Source organism: Nuphar pumila, chromosome 17 (genome assembly GCF_984573655.1).
Source record: "Nuphar pumila chromosome 17, dmNupPumi1.hap1.1, whole genome shotgun sequence".
Taxonomy (NCBI): domain Eukaryota; kingdom Viridiplantae; phylum Streptophyta; class Magnoliopsida; order Nymphaeales; family Nymphaeaceae; genus Nuphar; species Nuphar pumila.
The window spans coordinates 4,277,431-4,300,020 of NC_143265.1; the positions used below are offsets into that span (position 1 = coordinate 4,277,431).

Consider the following 22,590-nt stretch of genomic DNA (forward strand, 5'->3'; position numbering starts at 1 on the left):
AAATAAAAAAGCTATTGTTTCAATAACCGTTTTATTGTTATTTTTATTTTTTATTACACAAAGAAACCCTAACATCTGAGTTAGGTATAGATCATGAATCAACATCCAAAGAGGTAAAACTTTGAAGCTAGGACCCTCGCCCTAAAAGCCTATGCCGGGCATTGGCTTACACAAGGGGATGTAAAGCCCGTAGGATACGAGCCTCAACCAGCTTTCCGACCGCCTTGGCCCAACGGCCCCGACCCACTATGCCAACCTCCTTCGGGATGTTCTATGTGTCACAGGGACACAATTAAAAAGACACGGGACACACTATTCTTGTGTAATTTCATAATAAGAATAGCAGCTAAGAGGACACGGCACGTGGGTTAAGTTGGAGAGTATCCCTGTGACATATCCTAAATACAATTCAGAATCTGAGTCCCACGAAACCCGATCCGATCCATTTTCACCGACTGGAGGGGTTGAAGGTAAGTGGGGGTCAGTCAGAAAGAAAATAAAAGCGTTCTAGGGTGGTGGGTGGAGAGAGGGTTTTGGGTCCGAAATGGAGGAGGCGAACGCCATGGCGCAGCAGCAGATGATGATGCAGCAGCAGCAGCTGATGCTTCTCCAGCAGCAATACCAACAGCAGCAGCAACAACAACAGCAGCAAGCCATCTCCAGGTTCCCCTCCAACATCGATGCCCACCTCCGCACCCCTGGCCTCCTCCGTTCCCACCTCCAAACCCAACAGCAACAGCAACAGCAACAGCAACAGCAACAACAACAGCAGCAACACCAGCAACACCAGCAACCTCAGCAACACCAACAACAACACCAGCAATCTCAGCAGCAGCACCAACAATCCCCGCAGCAGCAACAGCCATCCTCCCATCAGCAGCAGCAGAAGGCGATACCACGGCAGGGATCGCAGGCGGAGATCGAATTGGCGCAGCAGGATGCCTGGCGCGTCTGCCACCCCGACGTCAAGCGCCCCTTCTCCTCCCTCGAGGACGCCTGCGAGAGGTTTTTCCCTCTTCTTCCACCTCTATGGCTTTTTCCGCATCTTGGTGTTCGATTGAGACCCCCCACTTTTTTTCGCTTCTCTCCCGTTTATTATTGGGAATTTTGAGGGATTTTTCGTGAGACATTGTGGTTTGTTGGTAAAACGTTTCGCTTTCTTTCTCTCTTCTTTCTGTTGGATCTAATTCCGGGCTTTTGCTTTCGTTACGATTTCCCCAGATCTTTGTTTTGGACTATTGGACCTCCTCCTGCTCGCGATTTTCTGTTTTTTTCCTTTTCTGGATTTGATCGTCGTCGCCGGCGATGTCATCGTCGATGGCGTCGCCATTGTCATTGTCGTTGTTGTCACATGGTCATTAATTGCTCTAGAACTTTTTATGGTACGAGGGATTCTGTCTTTCATGCAAATCATTGTTTGGATTTCAGGATTCCGGGCAAAGGATGATTCCCTTTTTCTCAATTTGTCTTTTTTGAGAAGTTTGTTAGGGGGTTTTGCATGATTTGGGGGATTCCGTTGCTTCAATCCGTATGTTATTGTTTTGTCGAGTTGCTGCTCTGCTGGATTGAATTCTTGATGGCTTGCCTTCTTCTAGGGTTTCTGTAACAATCTGGTAATGAGAAATTTAAAGAATTGGGTTTTTAAGAGGTAACCAATCTGAAATTCAATCCAATTTTCCATATACAACCTAGAAAACCCGCCCAAAGATCTCAAATGAAGACCAGGGAACCCTTTTATTCAAATTCAAGAACACAATCCTAACTGATCCCCCAAACGAATTATACCATCTTACCCAAATGAAGATACTAGTTCCTAGATAAAAATGTCCGCCCATTCTAACTGATTCCCCAAATGGAGAACATAATAGAATTCAAATGGAAAACCCAATTAGGTCGGTGCCTTCTGCATTTCTACTCTGCTTGGTGTACCTTGTTTGTTGAGTTGTTGATACCTTGCTTGCAGCTGCTACCATTTTCCCATCTGGCCATTTTTTGCTTACAATTTAATCGTTGTTGTTCGGTATTGTGCTGAAACATGGGTTACTCATAGCTTTCTTATTGACCCTCTTCATCCCCTTCTGCGCTATAAAATATTGTGTATAGACTTACATTTATGTCCTGGAATGAAATGAATCTTTTATCGCACTTGTAACATGGTCCTTTGGCACATCTTTCTTTCATAAGCGAGCCTGGAGTATGCTTTGAGAAGCATTCAAACTCTGTCTGGTGTTCATGCTAAGATGAATTTGTTGACAAGATCACCATTTCCTCAGCATAGTCTTTATATTTAGTTTGTCCATTGGGATTGCTTTTCTCCAGTTCAATAACGTTCTGTCCAACCTGTCAGTACCACTGAATTGCATCTTTGTCTAAAGAAGCATGCAAATCCAACCGTATGTTCTTCAGAAAATGTCATTGAACTGCATTAATTGGTCTGCACGATATCTCCATCTTGCACTAGCCATCAAACTTTGAAAATTTTATTGTGATTGAAGAGTCATGTCGGGTGGCAGGTTATGAGCATCAGAATCCTTTCCAGCATGACTGTGTAGAATGCGAGGTTTGCCTTGCACTCATGGAAGTCTCTTCCTTCAAAGTCTTGATATGATTATCTTCAATGTTAGTTTAGCCAATATCTCCTTCACTACCTTGCGTTGCTCTCCTTGAACTTCATGCAACCTTGGTTTCCTGTCCAGTCTTCTAGTTGATACCATACATAGAATGTATCACAACACAACAAATGGTGATTGGTTTCTTAAGATTTTCATGTAAGGGATTAGTTAGGATTGTTTTTTAGTCTGAACAAGAGGGTTAGTTAGTTATCTGTTTCTTTTTTGGGGTGGGGTGGGGTGGGGTGGGGTGGGGTGGGGTGGGGGGAGGGGCACAGTCATGTTTATGACTAAATCAATATTGAAAAAGTGAGGTTGCTACCTCATGAAATCCATCCTTCTATGTGTTCTTATTGCCAGGTTGTTACCATTTCATATGCTTACTGAATGTGGATTGTCGGTTAGAATTGCATATATAACTTTGTTTTTTGGGTACTTTGAGAAGCACCTGTATCTGCCGTATTGGTGTTTTGATATCTTGTAAACTATTAGAGTTTTCTTTGATGTATTCTTTTGATTTACGTAGCATTTTCCAAAGTTCTTCTTGTTTGAAGGTTGCAAAGAAATGAGTTTCATGATAGGTGCATTGATTTGGGGATTTTTGCATGTTTAGGCTTTGAAATTAACCCATGGTAGTATTTTTTTCATGACTATAATTTTCATGGTCTCTTAACCAGACTTCTTGGATGCACACATTTTTTCATCTTACTCCTACAGGATCATTGCAGATGGTTATCTTCTAGTCAATGTTAAAATGGGGTTAATGTTTGCTACCCTCGCGGGTGTTAAAAATGTAAATATATAACATATGTATATTTATGTATAACTAACTCAGTAACTAGGTTTACCTTTTTTATTTTTTAGTTTGTTAAAAATGTAAATATATAACATATGTATATTTATGTATAACTAACTTAGCAACTAGGTTTACCTTATTTAATTTTTAGTTAGTTTTTTTTTGGTTTGTATTAAACTAGTCAAAATGTTGACTAGTCAATACAAAGAGAGTCGTTGGGCTCCCAACGCCTCTATTTAGAGCCGTTGGGCTCCAACGACTCTCCATATGCTCCCTTCTTTTGTGTATAAATATGGAGAATAGCCCCCACTCAATGTATCACTTTTTGTGTCGATTACAATCAATAAATTTATTATTTTTCTTTTGCTCTTGAACCCATTTAATGGGTATTTGTATGTGAACCCTTTTTGTGGTTCTTTTGAGTGTTCATTTTGGTATTTTTAGTGGAACTCTTTGAGTGTCCATTGTTGGTGATTTAGTAAACATCTTTAAAAGAACTCGCTTTCTTACATGGTATCAAAGCTTGGTGATCCAGCTGAAATTGTGTTCGGAACATTGGGAAGCGTGCCACTCCAAATTTGAAAGTGTTGAAACTCTCTTGTATTTTCTATTCGTAGTGTTTGTGATTGGTGGCATTTGCGTGGTGGTAAAGTGCTTGTGACTTCCAACGTTACTCCCATTCTTTTCTCTTCTCCTTTTCTATTCTTTTCTTTATATTTTTTCACCCTTATAAAAATGGATGACAATGATAATGTCACCATAAAACCCATTAAACTCAACGACTCAAACTATGTAACATGGGCTTCAATTATGAAGCACCTTATATGGGGAAAATGATTGTGGGGATTAGTGGATGAGACCGATCCGGAACCTAAACTAATCTTTACCAAAGTAGAAGGTGAGAAAGAGGTACCTCTTATGGGGATTGAGAAAAATAAGATAATAACCACTTATTAGAAAAAGTGGAAAGAATGGAGAATGAAACATGCCAAGATTATGTCTTGGCTCATTAGTATCGTCGACATCAATAAGTGTTCGAGTCTTGCTAAATTCGAACTTGCAAACAATGCATGAGTTTATCTTAAGAGAATGTACTCTCTTAAAGATATTGCACATGTGTGCAACTTACAAGATAAAGTATGAAATATGGTTCAAGAGGACAAAAGCATTAGAGAATACTATAATAGTTTGTTCGAATTGTGGAAAAAGTTGACTCTTCTTGAAGTAAAGTGGCATTGTCCGGAAGACATAGAAGTCCGTCAAAATCAAATAGATACGGAGCATTTTTCCAATTTATTAATGGATTGAGATCGGGGTCTGAATCCACCAAATCCGCTCTTCTTCATTGAGGGAAAGTGCCTTCAATAGAAGATACAATAGAAGAATTAAGTATGGAGGAAAATAGGCTTAAAAAGAGAATCTCTTAGTGTAATGATGACTCTGTTCTAGCTGTATCTAGACCAAGAAACTATGTTCGTACCTACAAACCCCCACACTATAGAAGGCCAAATGATGAGAAGCAATGCAATGAGTATGAAAGAAAGAAAGTTATTTGCTACTATTGTCGTGAATTGGGACATGTAAAAACATACAACAACAACAACAACAACAACAACAACTACTACACCTTCATCCCAAACAATTGGGGTCAGCGATATGAACCAAAAAAGAAAATCATTCTGGGTCTTCCACATGAATCCTTCTCCTCCAATCATTTCTATCCAATGCCATGTCCTCGGTGAGGTTCAAAGCATTCATATCCTTTCCTATCACCTTCATCCATGTCTTCCTAGGCCTACCCCGGCCTCTTTTAACTAATATATTTTCCCATGTCTCCATCCTTCTAATTGGAGCATCATTAGGCCTTCGCCGAATATGTCCAAACCACCGTAAACGATTCTCTCTCATCTTATTTTCAATGGGTGCAACACCTACCTTCTTACGTATCTCCTCGTTCCGAATCTTATCTTTTATTGTATTTCCACACATCCATCTCAGCATACGCATCTCAGCTACACTCATTTTTTGAATATGATGTCTCTTGGCAGCCCAACATTCCGTACCATATAGTAAAGCGGGCCTAATAGTCGTCCTATAAAACTTTCCCTTCAACCACAATGGCATTTTACGATCGCACAACACTCCAGTTGCACTTTTCCATTTCATCCACCCAACCTTTATCCTATGATTTACATCTCTATCAATTTCTCCATACTTTTGAATGATAAATCCCAAATATTTGAAACAATCATCCACCGATATTTCTTGCTCACCAAGCCAAATATGGGACATGTAAAAACATATTGTCCTAAATTGAAGAAACCATATGAGAAGAAGATTAAACCATCTATTGAAAACATATCCTTAATATAATTAGTGGAGGCTCTTCAACCTCTACTCAAATGAGCATCTTCATCCATTGGAGTTGTGGTCTCTTCCTTCAGCATCTCTGATCTCGGTAAATCTCTTTGGCTTCTTGACTCTGGTGCCTATTTTCATATGACACCAAATAGTGCTGTGTTATCCGAATGTCATAATTCAAGTGTATCAAATGCTTTTACCACCAATGGAACATCTTTTGAGATAAAAAGAATAGGAAATTTTGAAAAAACATCTCTCAAAACTCATTTTTTTTTATATTTTACAAATTAGATATATTCATAAACTAAACTTAAATCTTTTATCTATTTTTCAATTTTCTGACCATGTATGTAATGTTTCTTTCTCCTCTCGTGGTTGTCGAGTGCAGGATCGCCGGTCAGGGAAGCTAATTGGGGAAGACTATAGAGAAGAAGGCTTGTACTACATGAATTTTTTAGAAATACCCAAGAATATATTTTGTTGTAATATTCAGGAAGTAGATTTGAATCTATGACATAAGAGACTTGGCCATCCTAGTATATCCAAGATCTAGTTTTTTCCAAAGCTGATTTTTTTTTTTGCAATTTTGAAAATTTTACATGTGAAAATTCTTGGTAAAATAAAGAGATTATCATTTCAAGAAAGAACCTTTGTTTCTTCTCGACCACTTGAGTTCATATATTCGGATGTGTGGGGACCAACACCTATTATATCAAAGGGTGATTTTACGTATTGTATAATTTTTGTGGATGATTTTACGAGACACACTTGGATTTATTTTTTTAAACATTAGTCTGCAGTTTTCTCACACTTTTAGATATTTCATAATCTAGTAAAAAATCATTTTAAGAATGATATTTTCATCTTTCATACTGATTTAGGGGAAGAGTTTTTATCAAAAGAATTTAAAGATTACCTAAGCCTTTACGGTATCACACATAAAAAATCATGTCCTTATACCTCTCAACAAAATGATTTAGCTGAAAGGAAACATAAGCATATTATAGAAACAACAAGGACTTTGCTTATTACAAATCAAGTACCTAAAGTTTTTTGGGCTGAAGCCACTTTAACTGTAGTTTATCTTATTAACAAAATGCCACCATCTTCCTTAAAAAATGCATCTCCTATTGATAAACTTTTCATACAAATCCTAGATTATTCTAGTTTAAGGGTTTTTGGATGCAAGTGTTTTGTTTTTACTGACAAAAATGACAAACTCTCTCCTCGTGCTATTTCTTGTGTTTTTCTAGGTATGCAAATAATAAAACATGTTACAAATGTTTTGACTTTAAAACTAAAAGGTTATATGTGTCAAAGAATGTATCTTTTTTGGAAAAGAAAAGTTTTTTTGAAACCAAGAAAACTAAGGAAATAAATGAGTATTCTTTTATGTTGGATTTAATTCCAAAGATTGGTGAGTGTGATATTGATGAAGATCAAAAAGTTAAAAATGATGTGATAAGTGAGGAATCATCCCATAAGGATCAAGATTGTATTCAATATTCTAGGCATGGTAATTTAGAACATCCATGTGCTCTCGAAAAATATATCAGTAATGAAAAACAAGAAGAGATACAAACAAGAAGGTCATCTAGAGTGTCTAAAATACCCGAAACATTTATGTCCTTTGAGTCCTTTTCACCTAAATATCAAACCTACATTGCATTAATACATTCCTATATAGAACCTTCCAACTATGCTGAATCAAGGAACATCTTGAGTGGGTAGAAGCTATAAGAGTGAAATTTGATACCTTAGAAAAGGCGAATATTTGAACTATTCAAGACATTCCCTTAGAAAAGAAGCCTATAGGTTGTCGATGGGTGTCTAAAGTTAAAACCAAGAGTGACGAAATTCATGAAAGGTACAAAGCCAGAGCCAAGGGATATTCCAAGAAATATGGAATAAATTATGGCTTAAACCAATCCTAGCCATTCTGTTTTCGAAAGAAATGATTGTCCATCCCATCACACTTCAGACTAAGTTTTGGCAGAGTGTACAATCTCTCTTGCCACACTAATTCATTGTAGCCTAGGTGTAACTTGCACAAAAGCTGTTGACTGTAAGATTTCCACAAAGTTTTAGGTGCGATGGGGGCAGTTATGGGGGCTAAGAATGCTTTCCATCTTCCGGTGCATGATTATGTTGAGGAGTAATTTCTCCAAAATGAAGGGAGAAATGTTAGGAAAACAATCGGGAGATAAAAAAGGAACAAAAAAGAGAAGGATCTGTTACCAATAGGTAATAGATGATGAATGGTTCCTTCTAAATTGGAAAAGAATACTTGAGCCTATCTTACCTAGACACTTGTGGATGCCTGAGGTGTTGGTTCCAGACACTACTGGACATGGACACTAACACAGGTATGGCTGGACATGCCACAGACATGCGCCTTTTTGAGGTGCAAGTGTTCATGCATGTCTGACACTTTTAGGTGTCTTGGACAGGAAGTCTTCAGTGTTTTGGACACGAAGTGTCCCGTTTATGACACTTTTAGGGAGTCTTGGACATGAAGTGTCCAGTGTCTTGGATATGAAGTATCTAGTTTAGGACACTTTTAGACGTCTTGGACATGAAGTATGCAGTTTCTGACACCAAGTGACCCGTTTTGGGGACACGAAGTGTCCAATTTTTGTAGTTACATGCTCATCTTTCTTGTAAATCATCGCTGATCAGAATGAAAAACGGATGTGCATTTTCTAATTGATTTTAACACTTGTTTTCTTTACAGTTCTTTACTTCCCTCTCTCTCTCTATATCTATGTCACAGGGACTCTCCAACTAGGTGCAGCACCCGTGTCGCACCCGATGCGGTCAACCTGACCCTGGGTGCAGTCAACGCACCCAGGGTCATTTATGTCCAACTTTTGGACTATATATATATATATATATATATATATATATATATATATATATATATAAATTTTTTATATTTTTGCCGCACCCCTGCACCCAAGTTTTTTGAAAGTGCCCCGCACCGGCACCCATGTGACATTATATATATATATATATATATATATATATATATATATATATATATATATATATATATATATATATATATATATAGCCGTGTGCAAGTGTTTAGTTTTTCAATGCCTACCGGATTCAACAATGACACCCATGTTAGTGTTCAAGTGACAGAGTACTTTTAAGTGCATTGACTGAGTTCTTGTTTCCATTCACCTCCTGAAATTGAAAATAGTTGAATATTGGAGCATCATTATTATTCCATTTGTCACATAGCTCATTGTGTTAACATTTCATTATTGGCTTGGCAGGCTATTGCCCTATCATGTTGTAGCAGACTATGAGGCTGAGGAGGATGACAAGCTATTAGATGCTGACCCTACAGGTCAGATGCTAACTCGCTCGCAGCAGTGGGACCACAACATTTCTGTCAAGATTGCTGAGTTCACTTCCACATTTGAGAAACAAGTTCTTGCATTCAATATCTTGACAAGGAAAAGAGCACAAGGTGAAATTCGGTTAGAAGAGAGGCTGATGATAGAGCAGGCACTCCTGCAAGATGAGAAGCAGGCTTACATGGAAGTCAGGGCAGAGATTGAATCGAGGGAGAAGGCTGGCAGAGAAGCTGCAGAGGCAAAGCTACGTATGGCTATGGCACAAGCTGAGCAGGCACGTGCAGAGGCTCAGGCACGTGCTGAGATGATGACACGTGGTGGAGCAACAAACAATGAACCTGTGAGGGTTGGTGTTAATTCTCAAGGCAATGCTGAAGAGAACACCTCCAATGAAATGCCAGCGCAAGAAAAGGGAGTGAACATGGAAGAAATTCTTCATGGGTGGGGGAACGTGCAGAGAGAAGATGAAGAACCACCTGAAGATTTTCTAAATGATGAGCATGAACAGAACAGTGAAAATGGTTTGCAAGATGACTGGCGTGAAGTTGGGGAGCTTGATTTGAATACGAGGTGAATGCTTGTAAGTCATTTGTGATCCTTTGAGCAAGGTCTGTGTTATCATTTTTATTTCAAAATGACGGATATTATCCATTTATCTGGATTTGTTTGGTTGGGTGTGCAGAAAATAAGGAAATGAGACAATGGAACGCATGCACAAGTGGAGACATCTGACCTTGTTATGTGGACAGCGGGATTTTTATTTGCCTATTGTTAGTGATAGAGATATCATCTATCCACTTGGAAGGGTACCGGATGCACCATCTTTCGATGGAAGGATGATGGATAATAATTAACTGAAAAAGATTAAGATGGATTTCTCATGTACGTCATTCAGGCGGGTATTCTTATGTACTTATTTATGTAAGTGCACTTTACTTTTAGAGAATGGCTTATAGGACTTTTATATTGAGAGGCTTTGTTGAGCTGTTAGGCTGTTACTTTCACTAGTTTAAGACCTAGCATCTTGTTGCATGTGTAAATCAAAATGATTGTAGCTGATACATACCATATGATTGATCAAAATCCTAATGTATGGTGGTTAAATTCAACTGAGGTAATTTGTTCTTTTACCTCATTGAAGTCGTGGATCTTGATAGCAATTGAAGAATTTCATCCAGCTCCCTTCTTTTTTATTCAATCTTGCACTTCGAAAATTAATTGAAAGCTACCGTTACATGTTCTAAATTTTATCCTGGAACTCTAGTATCATGCTATGCTATTGTGTTCTTGTTCAGTTGACAGGGCCCCTCTTGTGTCTTTGCTTTATGGCTAATACAAGGATGTATCTTTAAGTATATATGAATGGGTCAATGTTTTTTTTTATAATAAATTAATTCAAAAATAAAATTATCATACATACTAAAATGAAACATGAAATAGTTTCATCACACAATGGTACTATATATTCTGCAGTTAATTTTTTTTCTGATTATCTTTTGCTTTTGGTTGCGGCTCTTAGACTTATCCATATAAAGGGATTTACCAAATCAGCTCTACTAAGAGTCACATGGGTTACTGAATCATCTGCCAAAAGTAGATGGCTAATTGGCAAACTTAGTCATTGGTTTGTCCAAACTCACTACTGTTTCTTTATGATAAATTCACAAGCAGCTAAATCATCCACAAAATTGATATAAATAACCAAGGTTGTAAGTATCGTATCGTTACCTGCAATGGTCGGGCCCAAAGTAACACCATATCATATAATAAAATATCATAATTTTTTAATAATTTTTTTCTAAAATATTCAAGAAAAATCAGAAAAAATAGCAAAAATTCTAAAAAAATCATATCACATGAAATAATGATGAATTACACAAAATATAACCATAAAATCACATATAAACTGTCACATAGGTGCGCGTGTGGATACGGGTGAGGATGCAGCGATGCGGCACTTTAAAAAACCTTGGGTGCGGGGAGGGTACATATATAATTTTTAACAGTTTTAAGATAACACTATGTGTATATGTGTATTTATGTATTTATATATATAATATAGATAAAACTGAATTTGGTTAGGGTTAACTGAATTTACTTTTGGATAGAAATGGACCTCAATGTGGTTTACTTCACTTGATACAATGGAAGCCGTGTCCAAGTGTCGCACTTGCATAAGTGCGGGTGCGACACGGGTGCGGTGCCCTATTAGAAGAGTCCATGTTATATAGCATATGAAGCATTTATGACTCTATGAGCCATATAAGACATCTTCAAACATCAACTAATATAGAATCATAGATAATATTGCATGCTTATCTCACAAGAACAATGCAAAATATTAAATATCTTGTAATTAAGAACATGCCACAAGACTCCATCTTTCATATTACATAAACAAAAACAAAATAACCAAGTTTATGAACAATTAAGTATTGAATAACCAAGTTTTTTTAAAATATATTATATAAAACCTCAATAATCATAATCATCTTCTTCATGAACATTATCTTCTTCTGCTTATCCTTCTTCTTCGACATCTACATCGTTTTCAAGATACGTGGGGTCTTTATCATCTACCTCCTATGCTCTTTTCACGTTAATCTACTGAATGTCCTCTTCGTTCAAAAGTCACTACTTCTTCTTCAACTCATGCATCAACTATTCTCAACAACTTCACACATAAATCTAAAAATTCACTTTTGAATACAATATCTATAATTTCTCTGAGTTTTTTTTTTGTTCATAGGGATATGCATTTCACTCATTTGATGAAAATATTTTTTTTAGTGTAGCTCTATTCTTTACTAGGCCTTGCACTGTCAATTTTTTTTTAGCAAATCTAGTAACTGCACTACAAATCAATTTAGCACCACTAATGTACTTTCTCATCAAGATCAAAACCCATGCTTGTTTGTAAATAAATTTAGTAATTTCTTGGTAGCATTTAACAATCTACATTATCTCATCCATGCTGCTGATGACCTCAAACATGAAGTTTATGCAATGGGCAACACACGAGGTTCAAAAGAATGACCCAAATTTTTTTGTCAATTCTTTACCTGCATTATCAATAATAAAGTGCACAATATTTTGAGGTTCAACCTCTTGCATAACCTGATAAAAAACTTTGAACAACATATCCGTTGTCTTGGGCGTATTAGACATCTCAGTTGATTTAAAAAACATAGTTCTTTTGGGGCAATAGACAAAAAAATTTATCAAGATCCTTGACTTTCTGTCCATACATCCATCTGCCATGATGCTATACTCAATTTCTCTACATGAAAGCCTCATCTCATCACAATATGCCTTTACTTCTTTCACATTAATTTCTAAAACTTTTTCTCTCAAAGCATGATACAAAGGCATCTTGTATCTAGGTCCGATACTGGTTATGACATTTGCCATGACCTAAAATGAAAAGAATTTGCTGCACTGAAAGGAATGCATGAATCATAGAACCATCTCCCAACTACGACATTCGCCTGCTCGACTAAATGTTGAGGAGTTATAGCAATACGAATGTCGGGTTGTGCCTCAAGGATAGTCCAAGGAAGAAAAAAACTTTTAATAGAACCTCTATCTCTACCTCCTCTCGAAGAACTCCCTCGTCCTTTTCTTTTTGTGCCTGCGATGACACTACTACTGACACCAACCACACCTTTCACCTTCGTTGCAAAATTTTCTACTTCTGATCCTATGCTAGGGGTTGTAGTATCAGAGAGCTCATCTTCGTAATACACATCCTCCCAGGGCTCCACATATCCTATTTTTGCCTCATTCATTTCTTTCTTGTCTTTTTCTTCTCGTACCATCAATTGTTGACATTGCCATTTCACATCATTCAACAATTTTTTTGACGTGCATGCTTGCATATTATGATATATCCTAGCTAAATGATGCTTCAACCGAAATACCAACCAAAAAAGAATTTTGGCAATAGTTGCACTTAATTTTTAATCGGTTTTCACTCATTACTTGAGTTCCCCGTTACCGTGCCGAATCTTCTGATGCCATTTAAAAAAAAAGCTCAATAAGAGACCAAGAATATTGATTTTTTACCTTAACCCATGTCTTTGAGTGAAAAATGATGAAAACACACTCTTACTTGAGAAAATCGCAAAAGCCCTTCTCCCTTGCACACGAATCTGCCTCCAAATCGATCTCACGGCTCCCAGGATGCGTGTGTTACCTTTTAACAGCCTGTACACAAAGTGAGAATTCAGCCCTCAAGAGTCTTTTAAAACCCAAAACTTAAAAAGTAAGTTTCATGGGTACGATGCACTCGTATCGCGATACGAGTACGATACATACAACACTGAAATAAACGTTATCATCCTTTTTATATATCATAATAAAATGTGATTTTAGCATAAATTTTTTATAACTTCTTGGTAGCTTTAATTTCTGTTTTATTTTAAATTCATGGAGATTCCTTGACATTTTATAGGAATTTCAATACGATATTTTTCCTTGCTGAGAAAATTCTCGAGAATGACAGTCTTAGATGTCTTTACTCATTTAAGTGATTTAAGAAAGTGGATGTTTTATTAAACATCATAATTTCACTTTCTTTTTTGGGTAAACTATGAATGTATCTTCTCAAGCATGTACTGGAATAACTTTATATTCTACTTGAAATTCGATTGGCTTTTGCACATTAGAAGCTTGTCAGGCTGAGAACAGCTATTTTCTCATTAGTAACCAAGTTACTGTAATTGAGGACTGAGCCTTTACTTTTTAGGATCCTGAACCCACACCCTCAGTTAAAAAGCAACCCAGATTGAATCTAAGGTCAGGAGTTGGATAGCACCCATGTCTAAGTGACTATTATAGGTAAAAGTTGTCAAGGTTTTGAAGGTTTGCCCATTTTCATTAGATATGTACCTGGACCAACTATAGGACCACTGCTGAGATGTACTCTCAATTTCGCCAAAGGCCATGTCTGCCCAAACAGATCATAAGGTTCTTTCTAGCAATAAGTGACGATGCTTGCATCTAGAAATGTTGGTTCATGTGCTGTTTTTTTTTTTGAGGGAAAGAGATGTTGATTAATATTAGTGGGCAGAACTCAGTAACACCTAAGCTTACATTCTCTTCTGTATCCTCTCTCTCTGGCTTCCATGCTCTTATGTATTATTGCAGGACACTAGCATTACATTCAGGAAATCATGGAAAGCTCGTGACTATGCTAACGTGTGGCCATAGTAGCATAGTTTTGCTAGTTTTTCCCTGGTTTTGTGGCTCTTAGACTATCCTTGTTGCATTATATTTTAATTTGAAGACTGCACCTTTCATGTTACTGCAAAATTCCGGATTTCATAGGAAGCAAGCACACTATTTCAACTGCTATACAAGTTTAACGTTCACGGATGTGCAAAGATGCTCTCCATGAATGAGGGGCTTAAACCAGACTGCAAGGCTTTTAAACTGGATGAATGAAAGATAAGTTGGCAATCATTGGTAGATACATGGGCCCTCTTGGTTATGAAAAGCCAATTACAGATTTGTACATCTCCAATTGCTCCCTAGTAACATTATTACAATATCTTGGTTCTTGCGACCTGCAGATTCCTTGGCTTTTTTTCTGTGTGACAACTAACAACTGTTGGAGATTAATTGAATTTATCGAGATAAATTTAGAAAAACTTTGGAGTGTTGATAAAATCGTGATAAATTTATTTTCTCACATTCTCTATATGTTGCAATGAAATCCCAATTTTTTGTGATTATAGCCCTAGCTTTGTTGAATTTTATTTTTTGTTCATATGAAGTCTGAAAAATGTGGTCATATCTTGTTAGAAAAATCTGCAGAACTATTTTTTAACACCGTTTTGTCTAGCATATATTTAGCATGGTGTACTAGAATCATGCATTTGTATATATTGGAATCCCCATGATTTATTTGAAGCTATTCAAAGGGGCAAATAACCGTTACATAAAAAAAATCTCATTCACATATAATACCAATAAATATAATACAAAGACCCCACGTTCATTTTGTTATAGCTCATATAGGACCATTGTTGGGTTTCACAGACATGTTCTAAGGGCAACCGAGTGTGGAAGAGTAAACAAGGAAGAGGAAAGGGTCATCCCAAGCATAAATGAAGGTAACGTTTTCATCCAAGGCAAGGGGCTTTCCATCTTGCAGAATGCAGTAGTTAGGGTCATTTTCATCCTTTCTGAGGATTAAGGGATCGATGGCTTCGACGGTAGAGAATCCGGCACATGTCAACAAGATGGAAGATTGTGGGCAGTCACACGTGTTCTGTACGATCACCTGCCATTCTGGTTTCCCTTCAACCACAAGTTCGGTTATTTGCTGTGAGATGGATATGCTAGCCTTATCGCAAGCACAAGCTGAATCAACATAAGAACAAATAACATTAACAGGTTCCATGTGTGTGCATATATATATATATATATATATATATATATAGAGAGAGAGAGAGAGAGAGAGAGAGAGAGAGAGAGAGAGAGAGAACTGTTGTCCAAAATTCTGATGATAATAGATGGTGTTCCTTCTATAATGATCTAGATCAGACTTTACATATTGGACTTTTATCATTCATTTAGTGAATAACATGTTTTGGATTATGAAATTTCGACGTTTAGATGTATTTTTTAAAGCGCTAAAAATCAACGGCCAACAATACTTTCTATTATAAAGTTTTAAATGCATTGCGAGCGGTTGATTTCACAGTTTGAAAAACATGCTTATATATCGTGGGTCCGATCATTGTTGGTTAAGACATTCTTTTGGTTGGACGGTCCTCCTCGTACCATTCTTTTGATTTTGATGCATAAATAAGATTTTTTTAAGGCTTTAAAACCAATGACTCATAATCTTCATAAATATTCAAGCATTCAAAAATCACATTTTTCATTGAAAATACACGAACCAATGGTTAATTCCTAGCAAATTCACATATGCCAAGCACATCCACATGATTGGATTTGCAAAAAAAGTGTCAAAAATGCTCATATTTTTAGTTCTCATATTCTAGTGACTTATAATCACTAGAATACGAGAAGTGGAAATATGAAAACTAAAGTGTGAACAGTGTTTTCATGTATTTTTTGTTCTAATCTAACTGTACAAACGTGATTTGCATGCTTGGTTTTATAAGAACCCGCTCTTGAATTGTTCAATTTTGATGCATGAACAGGATTTTTTTAAAGCTTTAAAATCAATGGCTCATAATCTTCATAAATATTCAAGCATTCAAAAATCACATTTTTTCATAAAAAAAAATACACAATCCAGTCGTTGATTCATAGTAAATTCACCATGCCGAGCACATCAGCATGGATTTGCAAAAAAAGTGTTGGAAATACCCATATTTCTAGTTCTCATATTTCAGTTTTCATGTTCTAGTGACTATATAGAGAGATAAAGAGAGGCAGAGACTCATCAACAGTTTATGTGCTAGACTTTAAAACACTTTTAAAAATCATAGTTGCATGTGTTTTTACTTAATTTAAACATGCAGATATGTTAAGAGATTTTTGTTTTGTATTGATCAAGATTTGGTGTAATATGAGCTCTTCATGTTGTATCACTTTAAAAACACATTAAAGTACTAACTTCTAAGTGAGCTATAGAGAATGATTAAGCAAATACCCAGAACGTTTTGTCTTTTTAAACTTGTTTAGGTTGGTTTAAGAAACTGTTTTCGAAATATGCACTTTGATATATATAGAGTCACAGTCTACTAAGAGTTTTGAGAATTGAGATATAGCCAAGAGTCATGAGGAACCGCATCTGAAAAATTCTCATGAACCATGGCTGCAAAACGGGCCAAAAAGAGACCAATTAAAAATAGCTGAATTTTTTGATATCTTGTTATTCAACCACAAAATCTGGTTCCTTCTTGGCTGGATGGAATCATCTTTACCGCGTTTGAACCTCACTTAGCTGTAAACAGCAGCAAAAGGAACCATCCCTAAAACTCAAAAAGTTGAAAAAACAACCTATGATCCTCTTTATATATATATATATATATAGAGAGAGAGAGAGAGAGAGAGAGAAAGAGAGAGAGATGATGGAAAGGAATAAGCAAGGAAGCCGTGGCTCCAGGGGAGCACCCATCTTGGTTTTGTTATATATATATATATATATATATATATATATATATATATATATATATATATATATATATATATATATATATATATATATATATAGAGAGAGAGAGAGAGAGAGAGAGAGAGAGAGAGAGCCGAACTATAACCATCAACATTACGAAACGAAAACAGGTTCAACCAACATTGAACCTACCGAGAAACCAAACACGGGCCCAAGACATGCCAAGGAGCCCCAAAAAAGGGAAAAAAAGAAAAGGAGAGATGCAAGGAGAAAAGGAAGAAAGAAACAAGAAGCAAATACAGTTAGGCGACGAGCATCACCCAGGATCATGAATGGTCCCTGGAGGCAGATGGTGTTGCAGATCAGGGATGTTGATGCGGAGAATGGCGTATACGTCCGCCAAAATAAGGTTCACCATTTTGTTGAACACTGCCGGAATATGCCGAAAAATAGCGTTGTTGCGAGTCATCCATACGGCCCACCATGACGAGAGAAGCCAAGTTCGCCAAATAATACGCAATTTGTTGCAATGACGAACTGGTTGAGGACTCCACAACAAATCATTGGCGAACGATTCCTGACGCACGCTGACCTCCGGCTTATTCCAAGTCACCTTAAAGATGTTTTGAAAAACAGAGCACTCCCAAAAAAGGTGAAAGGCAGATTCTTCAGCCGTCTCACACAACACACATTTACTCGGCAGATGAAAACCGATGGATTTGAGGAAGTTGTCAGTCTGCACCCGATTGTGTAAGATTAGCCACGCTAGGAAACATGATCTCGGAGTGGGACCCTTGCCCCAGATCAGGTTCGTCGGAAACCGGTCCACCCCCGACGGAAGGAGAGCGAGGTAGCCTTCTTTAGAGCGGAAAGATCCGTTCGGAGCAAGGTTACGACCAAAGAACAGAGACTGCGATTCAACATTGCCATTATGAGATAGAACTGTAGACCATGCTTGGATCCATGATCGTCGAAGCTTTGACATAGATTGCTGACGCACGCTTGTGACCCCCACCAATGATTCCACACCACCGTATTTAGCTAGAAGCACGCTTGCACACGGAGACCCAGGTTGGTGTGCAAGCCAGCTCTGCTTCACGACAAGAATCATACTCCTCAGCCGGGGGTCCTTGATTCCCAAACCCCCTATTTTGGGGTAGTCGAAGAGTGTCCCACCCTATTAGGTGGCGCTTGTTTTTGTGACCACGCCCAAACCACAGGAAGTGCGTCACTACCTGAGCTATCTTCTTACTAACCCCCATGGGCATCAGGAACATAGACATAAAAAATTCTGGCATAGCAGAAAGAACGTGCTTGATGAGAGTTAGTCTACCTGCGATAGAAAGGTAGGACGCTTGCCAGCCCAAATTTTTTTCCTGAACCCTTTGGATAGTGGTGCTCCAGGCTGCCGTTGATACACGACTGATTTGTAGCGGCAGACCCAGATAAGAGAAAGAGTTATCCGAAACCGAGCATCCGAATATCCGCTGGCCCAAGTCCAACATTAAAGCAGGGGCGTTGACCATGGAAAGACAACACTTCTCGTAGTTCAAGGATAGACCTGACATCGATTGGAAAAAAGAAGGACAAGTTTGAATCTTAACATTTGTTGGATGGAGGCCCTTCCGAAGATAATTATGTCATCAGCGTATGTCAGGATCTGACTACGACACTCTTGAATACCGAGAGATTCAATTAGATCACCCTCCACTGCCCTCTTAACCAAGACCACCAGGCCTTCAGAGACGACGTTAAAGAGTAACGGAGACAGAGGACATCCTTGTCGAAGACCACGACCAAGTTTGAATTGTTTTCTCTTGACCCCATTGATCTGAAACTGAGATTGGGCATTGGTTACCAGCTCATGCACCCAGCTAGAGAAACGCCTACCGAAGCCCAAATTTGCCAACATGTTGAAGAGGAACGACGAATGAACCGAGTCGTAGGCTTTATGAAAGTCAAGCTTCAGAGTGAAAAAGGCCCCCCCGCTGATCTTGAGAGAGTGCAACACTTCTGTGGCCAAAATGAAGGAATGTTGAAGTCTTCTGTTAGGAATGAAGGCGAACTAAGCCTCTGAGAAAATCCTAGGAGCAATTGAACGCATCCTGTTAGCTAAGACCTTGGTGATAATGCGATATAAACTGCCTAACACTGATATAGGTTTAAACCGCGAGATATCCGATGCGGCTTCCTCCTTAGGAATAAGCGACACAATTGCTAGGTGAGAATGAACCAGCAATCAGCCATTTCGATGAAACTCGGCGAAGACACTAAGAATGTTACTTTTAACGCATTGCCAGAATATGCGAAAGAAATCCACAGGATAGCCATCAAATCCTGGAGCTTTCCACCCAGACGACTCCTGCACTGCCGAGACGATTTCTTCTTCGGTGAACAACCCCTGAATCGAGTTGGCTAGCGCTCGATCCATGGACAAAAATAAAGTTGAACCCATATTGCCACCTACAGCTTGGTTGCAGGAATGCATGTTATAAAAATAGTTGGAGACAGCATTGAGTACCTGATCGCCCGCAAAGGAGACACCATTGATATACAGAGTGTGAATCGCATGTCTTCGATGCCTATGAGATGCTAACGAATGAAAGAACCTTGTATTCCCGTCACCCGCTTTAAGCCAATTCACCCTTGACCGCTGCTTCCAACGAATTTCATCCTTTAGACGCCACGATTGCACTAGAAGAGTCAGCTCGACCGATCTAGCATTGAGACATTCAATATCTGATGCATTCATATAGGACGTATCCAAGAGAGACTGATTGATAGAAGCCAGCTCTCGCTCCCAATCCCCCAGATTTTGGAATTTACTTATTCTATTGGAGATAAGCCAAGATTTGATATCGCGGGATAGACGAAAAAGCTTAACCATGCATCTTGTAGCTGCCCGGACAACAAAACAAGGTCTACTCCAAGATTGATGGACTAACGACTCGAAGCCCGCCTCCTTAAGCCACCATTGCTCAAATCTAAAGGATCTATCGCCGGTGAAGCCTTGACCCCATCGGATAACAATCTGACTATGGTCTGAGACAGATGGTGGCAGAAGACAACAAGAGATGTCATTAATAGAACTCAGCAGCTCTGACGAAACGAGCACCCTGTCTAGCAGACGGAAGCACGGAGTAGATCGTTGATTGGACCACGAGAAAGCTTCACCAACATGGGGAACTTGGTACAACCGGTTCATCTGAATAAAATTTTGGAAGCCCCTCATTGAAGCCGAGAAATTAACCGAAAAGCTAGAATCGATAGGAGACATAAGGCAGTTGAAATCTCCCATGATAATATGATGATCCCCGAATGAAGCAATTACCCTATTTAAGTCCAACCAAAACTCCTCCCGACGGCTTTGACGGTGGGGACCATACACCATAGTGACCACAACTGAAATAGTCTGAGTAGGTAAGGGAAGAGTGATGGATATGGAAAACGTACCTTCGTCCACCTGTTGAAAGGCTAGAGAATGCTTCCCGAGGATGAGGATGCCTCCCGCATATTGAGTCGCAGGCTTGAAGAAGGAATCTGCACCACGCCAGATTTCGGAGACGACGGAGCTCGAGATATCTGCCATCTTCGTTTCACAAAGAGCAATAAGATCGGGCTTTTCTTGACGGATCCAACTTGCCAGGAAAAGACGTTTGGTGGGGCAATTCAGTCCCCGAATATTCCAACACAAGATCTTCATAACTGAAAGTCCGGAAATACCCGAGGAGTGTGGATCCTCATAGACCGCCTAGAAGAGACCCCAGACTCGCCGGATGGAGATAGCGAAGGTCGACGACGTCTCCTAATAGGGAGACCACCCCACCCAGGAGGAGATAACCCCTCGACCGAAGGAGAAGTGGTGTTGATGAACGAGATACGCCCAGCATCCGCGACCAAGGTCGGTAAACGATCTGCGATCGCGGTCAAGGACTCACGCATAACAGAATCAACGTTGAGGAGCTGGGCTTGGGAAAGCGCAAGCTTGAGCCGCCGAGCTGCATCGTCCACAGACAGACCCAAAAAGGATGAGAGTTGACCGCTCAAAGATGACGAACCCGCAATTGACGGATAGACCAAGTTTGGGGAGCCCTCCAGGCCTGCGAAGTCGCCCTCCCGGATGAAAGAGGAGGAGTTCAATGCCAATGGAGCCCTGCAAAACACGGCTAACAGAGGGGCACTTACCAAGCTGATGGAGACCAGGCGAATCGGACATACGATGCACTTTGTTGAGAAAGACGAAACCAAGACTGAAAGACCATCAACCAGCTTGAAGAAGAAACACTGTCGGATCGGGACTCCGGTAATAGGCGACCTGTGGGCCCGAGCAAGGAGAGAGTCCTCCGAGAGAGAGAGAGAGAGAGAGAGAGAGAGAGAGAGAGAGAGAGAGAGACCGCAAGTGATGGAAAGGAATAAGCAAGCAAGCCGTGGCTTGAGGGGAGCAACCATCTTGGTTTTGTACCGCTGTTGTTCTCTTGTTCAAGCTGTCTGAGTCTTTGAGTATTTATGCGGAATACAACGGCGATTGGCGTTGAGGCAAATTCATTCTGGAACCTTTTCTGTGAATAATTTGATAACGGTGACAAATGGGAGTTCAGGGCACCATTCTTTGAGTTCGTGGTGATATTGATGTGGGCATTAACTAGTGATTAACCCATTAAGATTCTTGTGTGGGTAAAGAACAGAAAGGTTGAGACAAGTTTCTGTGGCCACGTGTGAGGGTCTGGTGACATTGTTCGGATGTTAGGTGTAACGTAACGTATGAACCTACTCTTCTTTAATTTTCTTCATTTTTCAGCCGATATTGGAAGTCCACTGCGTTAGTTCTTATAGCTAATTGCCGTAATAGGTCTCTGTACCTAAAGCGACGTGAACTCTTTCTATTTCTTTTTCCTCTTGTCCACTTCTATCCTCTGCTGAAAGTGATCCTTTTAGTCTGTATTTGGGTCCCGGTCTATTATAACACTGCAAAAGTTTCTCTTTTGAGAGAGAGAGAGAGAGAGAGAGAGAGAGAGAGAGAGAGAGAGACGAAAAAAGATCAACATTACCACTCATGAAGATCAACAAAATGTTGAACCCATGAGCCGAACAATATAGAAAACAAAACTAAAATATAAAAAAACAAAAGCTAAAGAAAAAAGAAACTACAGACAGCTAGCAACAAACAACAAATCCAAGCTCAACCAGATCCACTGGATTAAAAGAAACCACCGATGAGTGAACGTTGTTTAGACAGAAGGAGAGGTCTCTAAGATGCATACCTAGAATCACATATACATCAACCAGGATTTTATGGACAAGATTATTAAGGATGATTAGAATTTGACGGAAAGTAGCATCATTGCGTGCCATCCAAACAAA

The 22,590-nt window shown here is 38.9% G+C and overlaps 2 protein-coding genes across 3 annotated transcripts; one reads left to right on the forward strand and one right to left on the reverse strand.

Moving 5' to 3' along the window:
• Window positions 1-513: 513 nt before the first annotated feature.
• Window positions 514-10,130, forward strand: LOC149811403 (mediator of RNA polymerase II transcription subunit-like protein). 2 transcript variants are annotated; one of them, XM_089993185.1, is made up of 3 exons: window positions 514-1,005; window positions 9,051-9,704; window positions 9,817-10,130. In XM_089993185.1, the coding sequence occupies exons 1-3, from the start codon at window positions 545-547 to the stop codon at window positions 9,821-9,823; spliced, it is 1,122 nt and encodes a 373-aa protein (XP_089849311.1). In that variant the 5' UTR covers window positions 514-544; the 3' UTR covers window positions 9,824-10,130. The 2 variants fall into 2 exon arrangements, with proteins under 2 accessions (XP_089849311.1, XP_089849312.1); XM_089993186.1 differs by having other exon boundaries at window positions 516-1,005; window positions 9,051-9,714.
• Window positions 10,131-15,183: 5,053 nt separating this feature from the next.
• Window positions 15,184-20,818, reverse strand: LOC149811404 (TPD1 protein homolog 1A-like). The gene is made up of 2 exons (XM_089993875.1): window positions 20,683-20,818; window positions 15,184-15,500 (listed from the first exon to the last, which is right to left on the reverse strand). The coding sequence occupies exons 1-2, from the start codon at window positions 20,816-20,818 to the stop codon at window positions 15,184-15,186; spliced, it is 453 nt and encodes a 150-aa protein (XP_089850001.1).
• Between the last annotated feature and the right edge of the window lie 1,772 nt (window positions 20,819-22,590).

Coding starts and splice junctions, on each gene's coding strand:
- LOC149811403 (XM_089993185.1), top strand. CDS start 545: ATGGAGGAGGCGAACGCCATGGCGCAGCAGCAGATGATGATGCAGCAG. Junction 1,006..9,050: donor CTCGAGGACGCCTGCGAGAG/GTTTTTCCCTCT, acceptor TTGGCTTGGCAG/GCTATTGCCCTATCATGTTG.
- LOC149811404 (XM_089993875.1), bottom strand. CDS start 20,818: ATGGCAGATATCTCGAGCTCCGTCGTCTCCGAAATCTGGCGTGGTGCA. Junction 15,501..20,682: donor CTTTCAACAGGTGGACGAAG/GTACGTTTTCCA, acceptor ATGTTGATTCAG/CTTGTGCTTGCGATAAGGCT.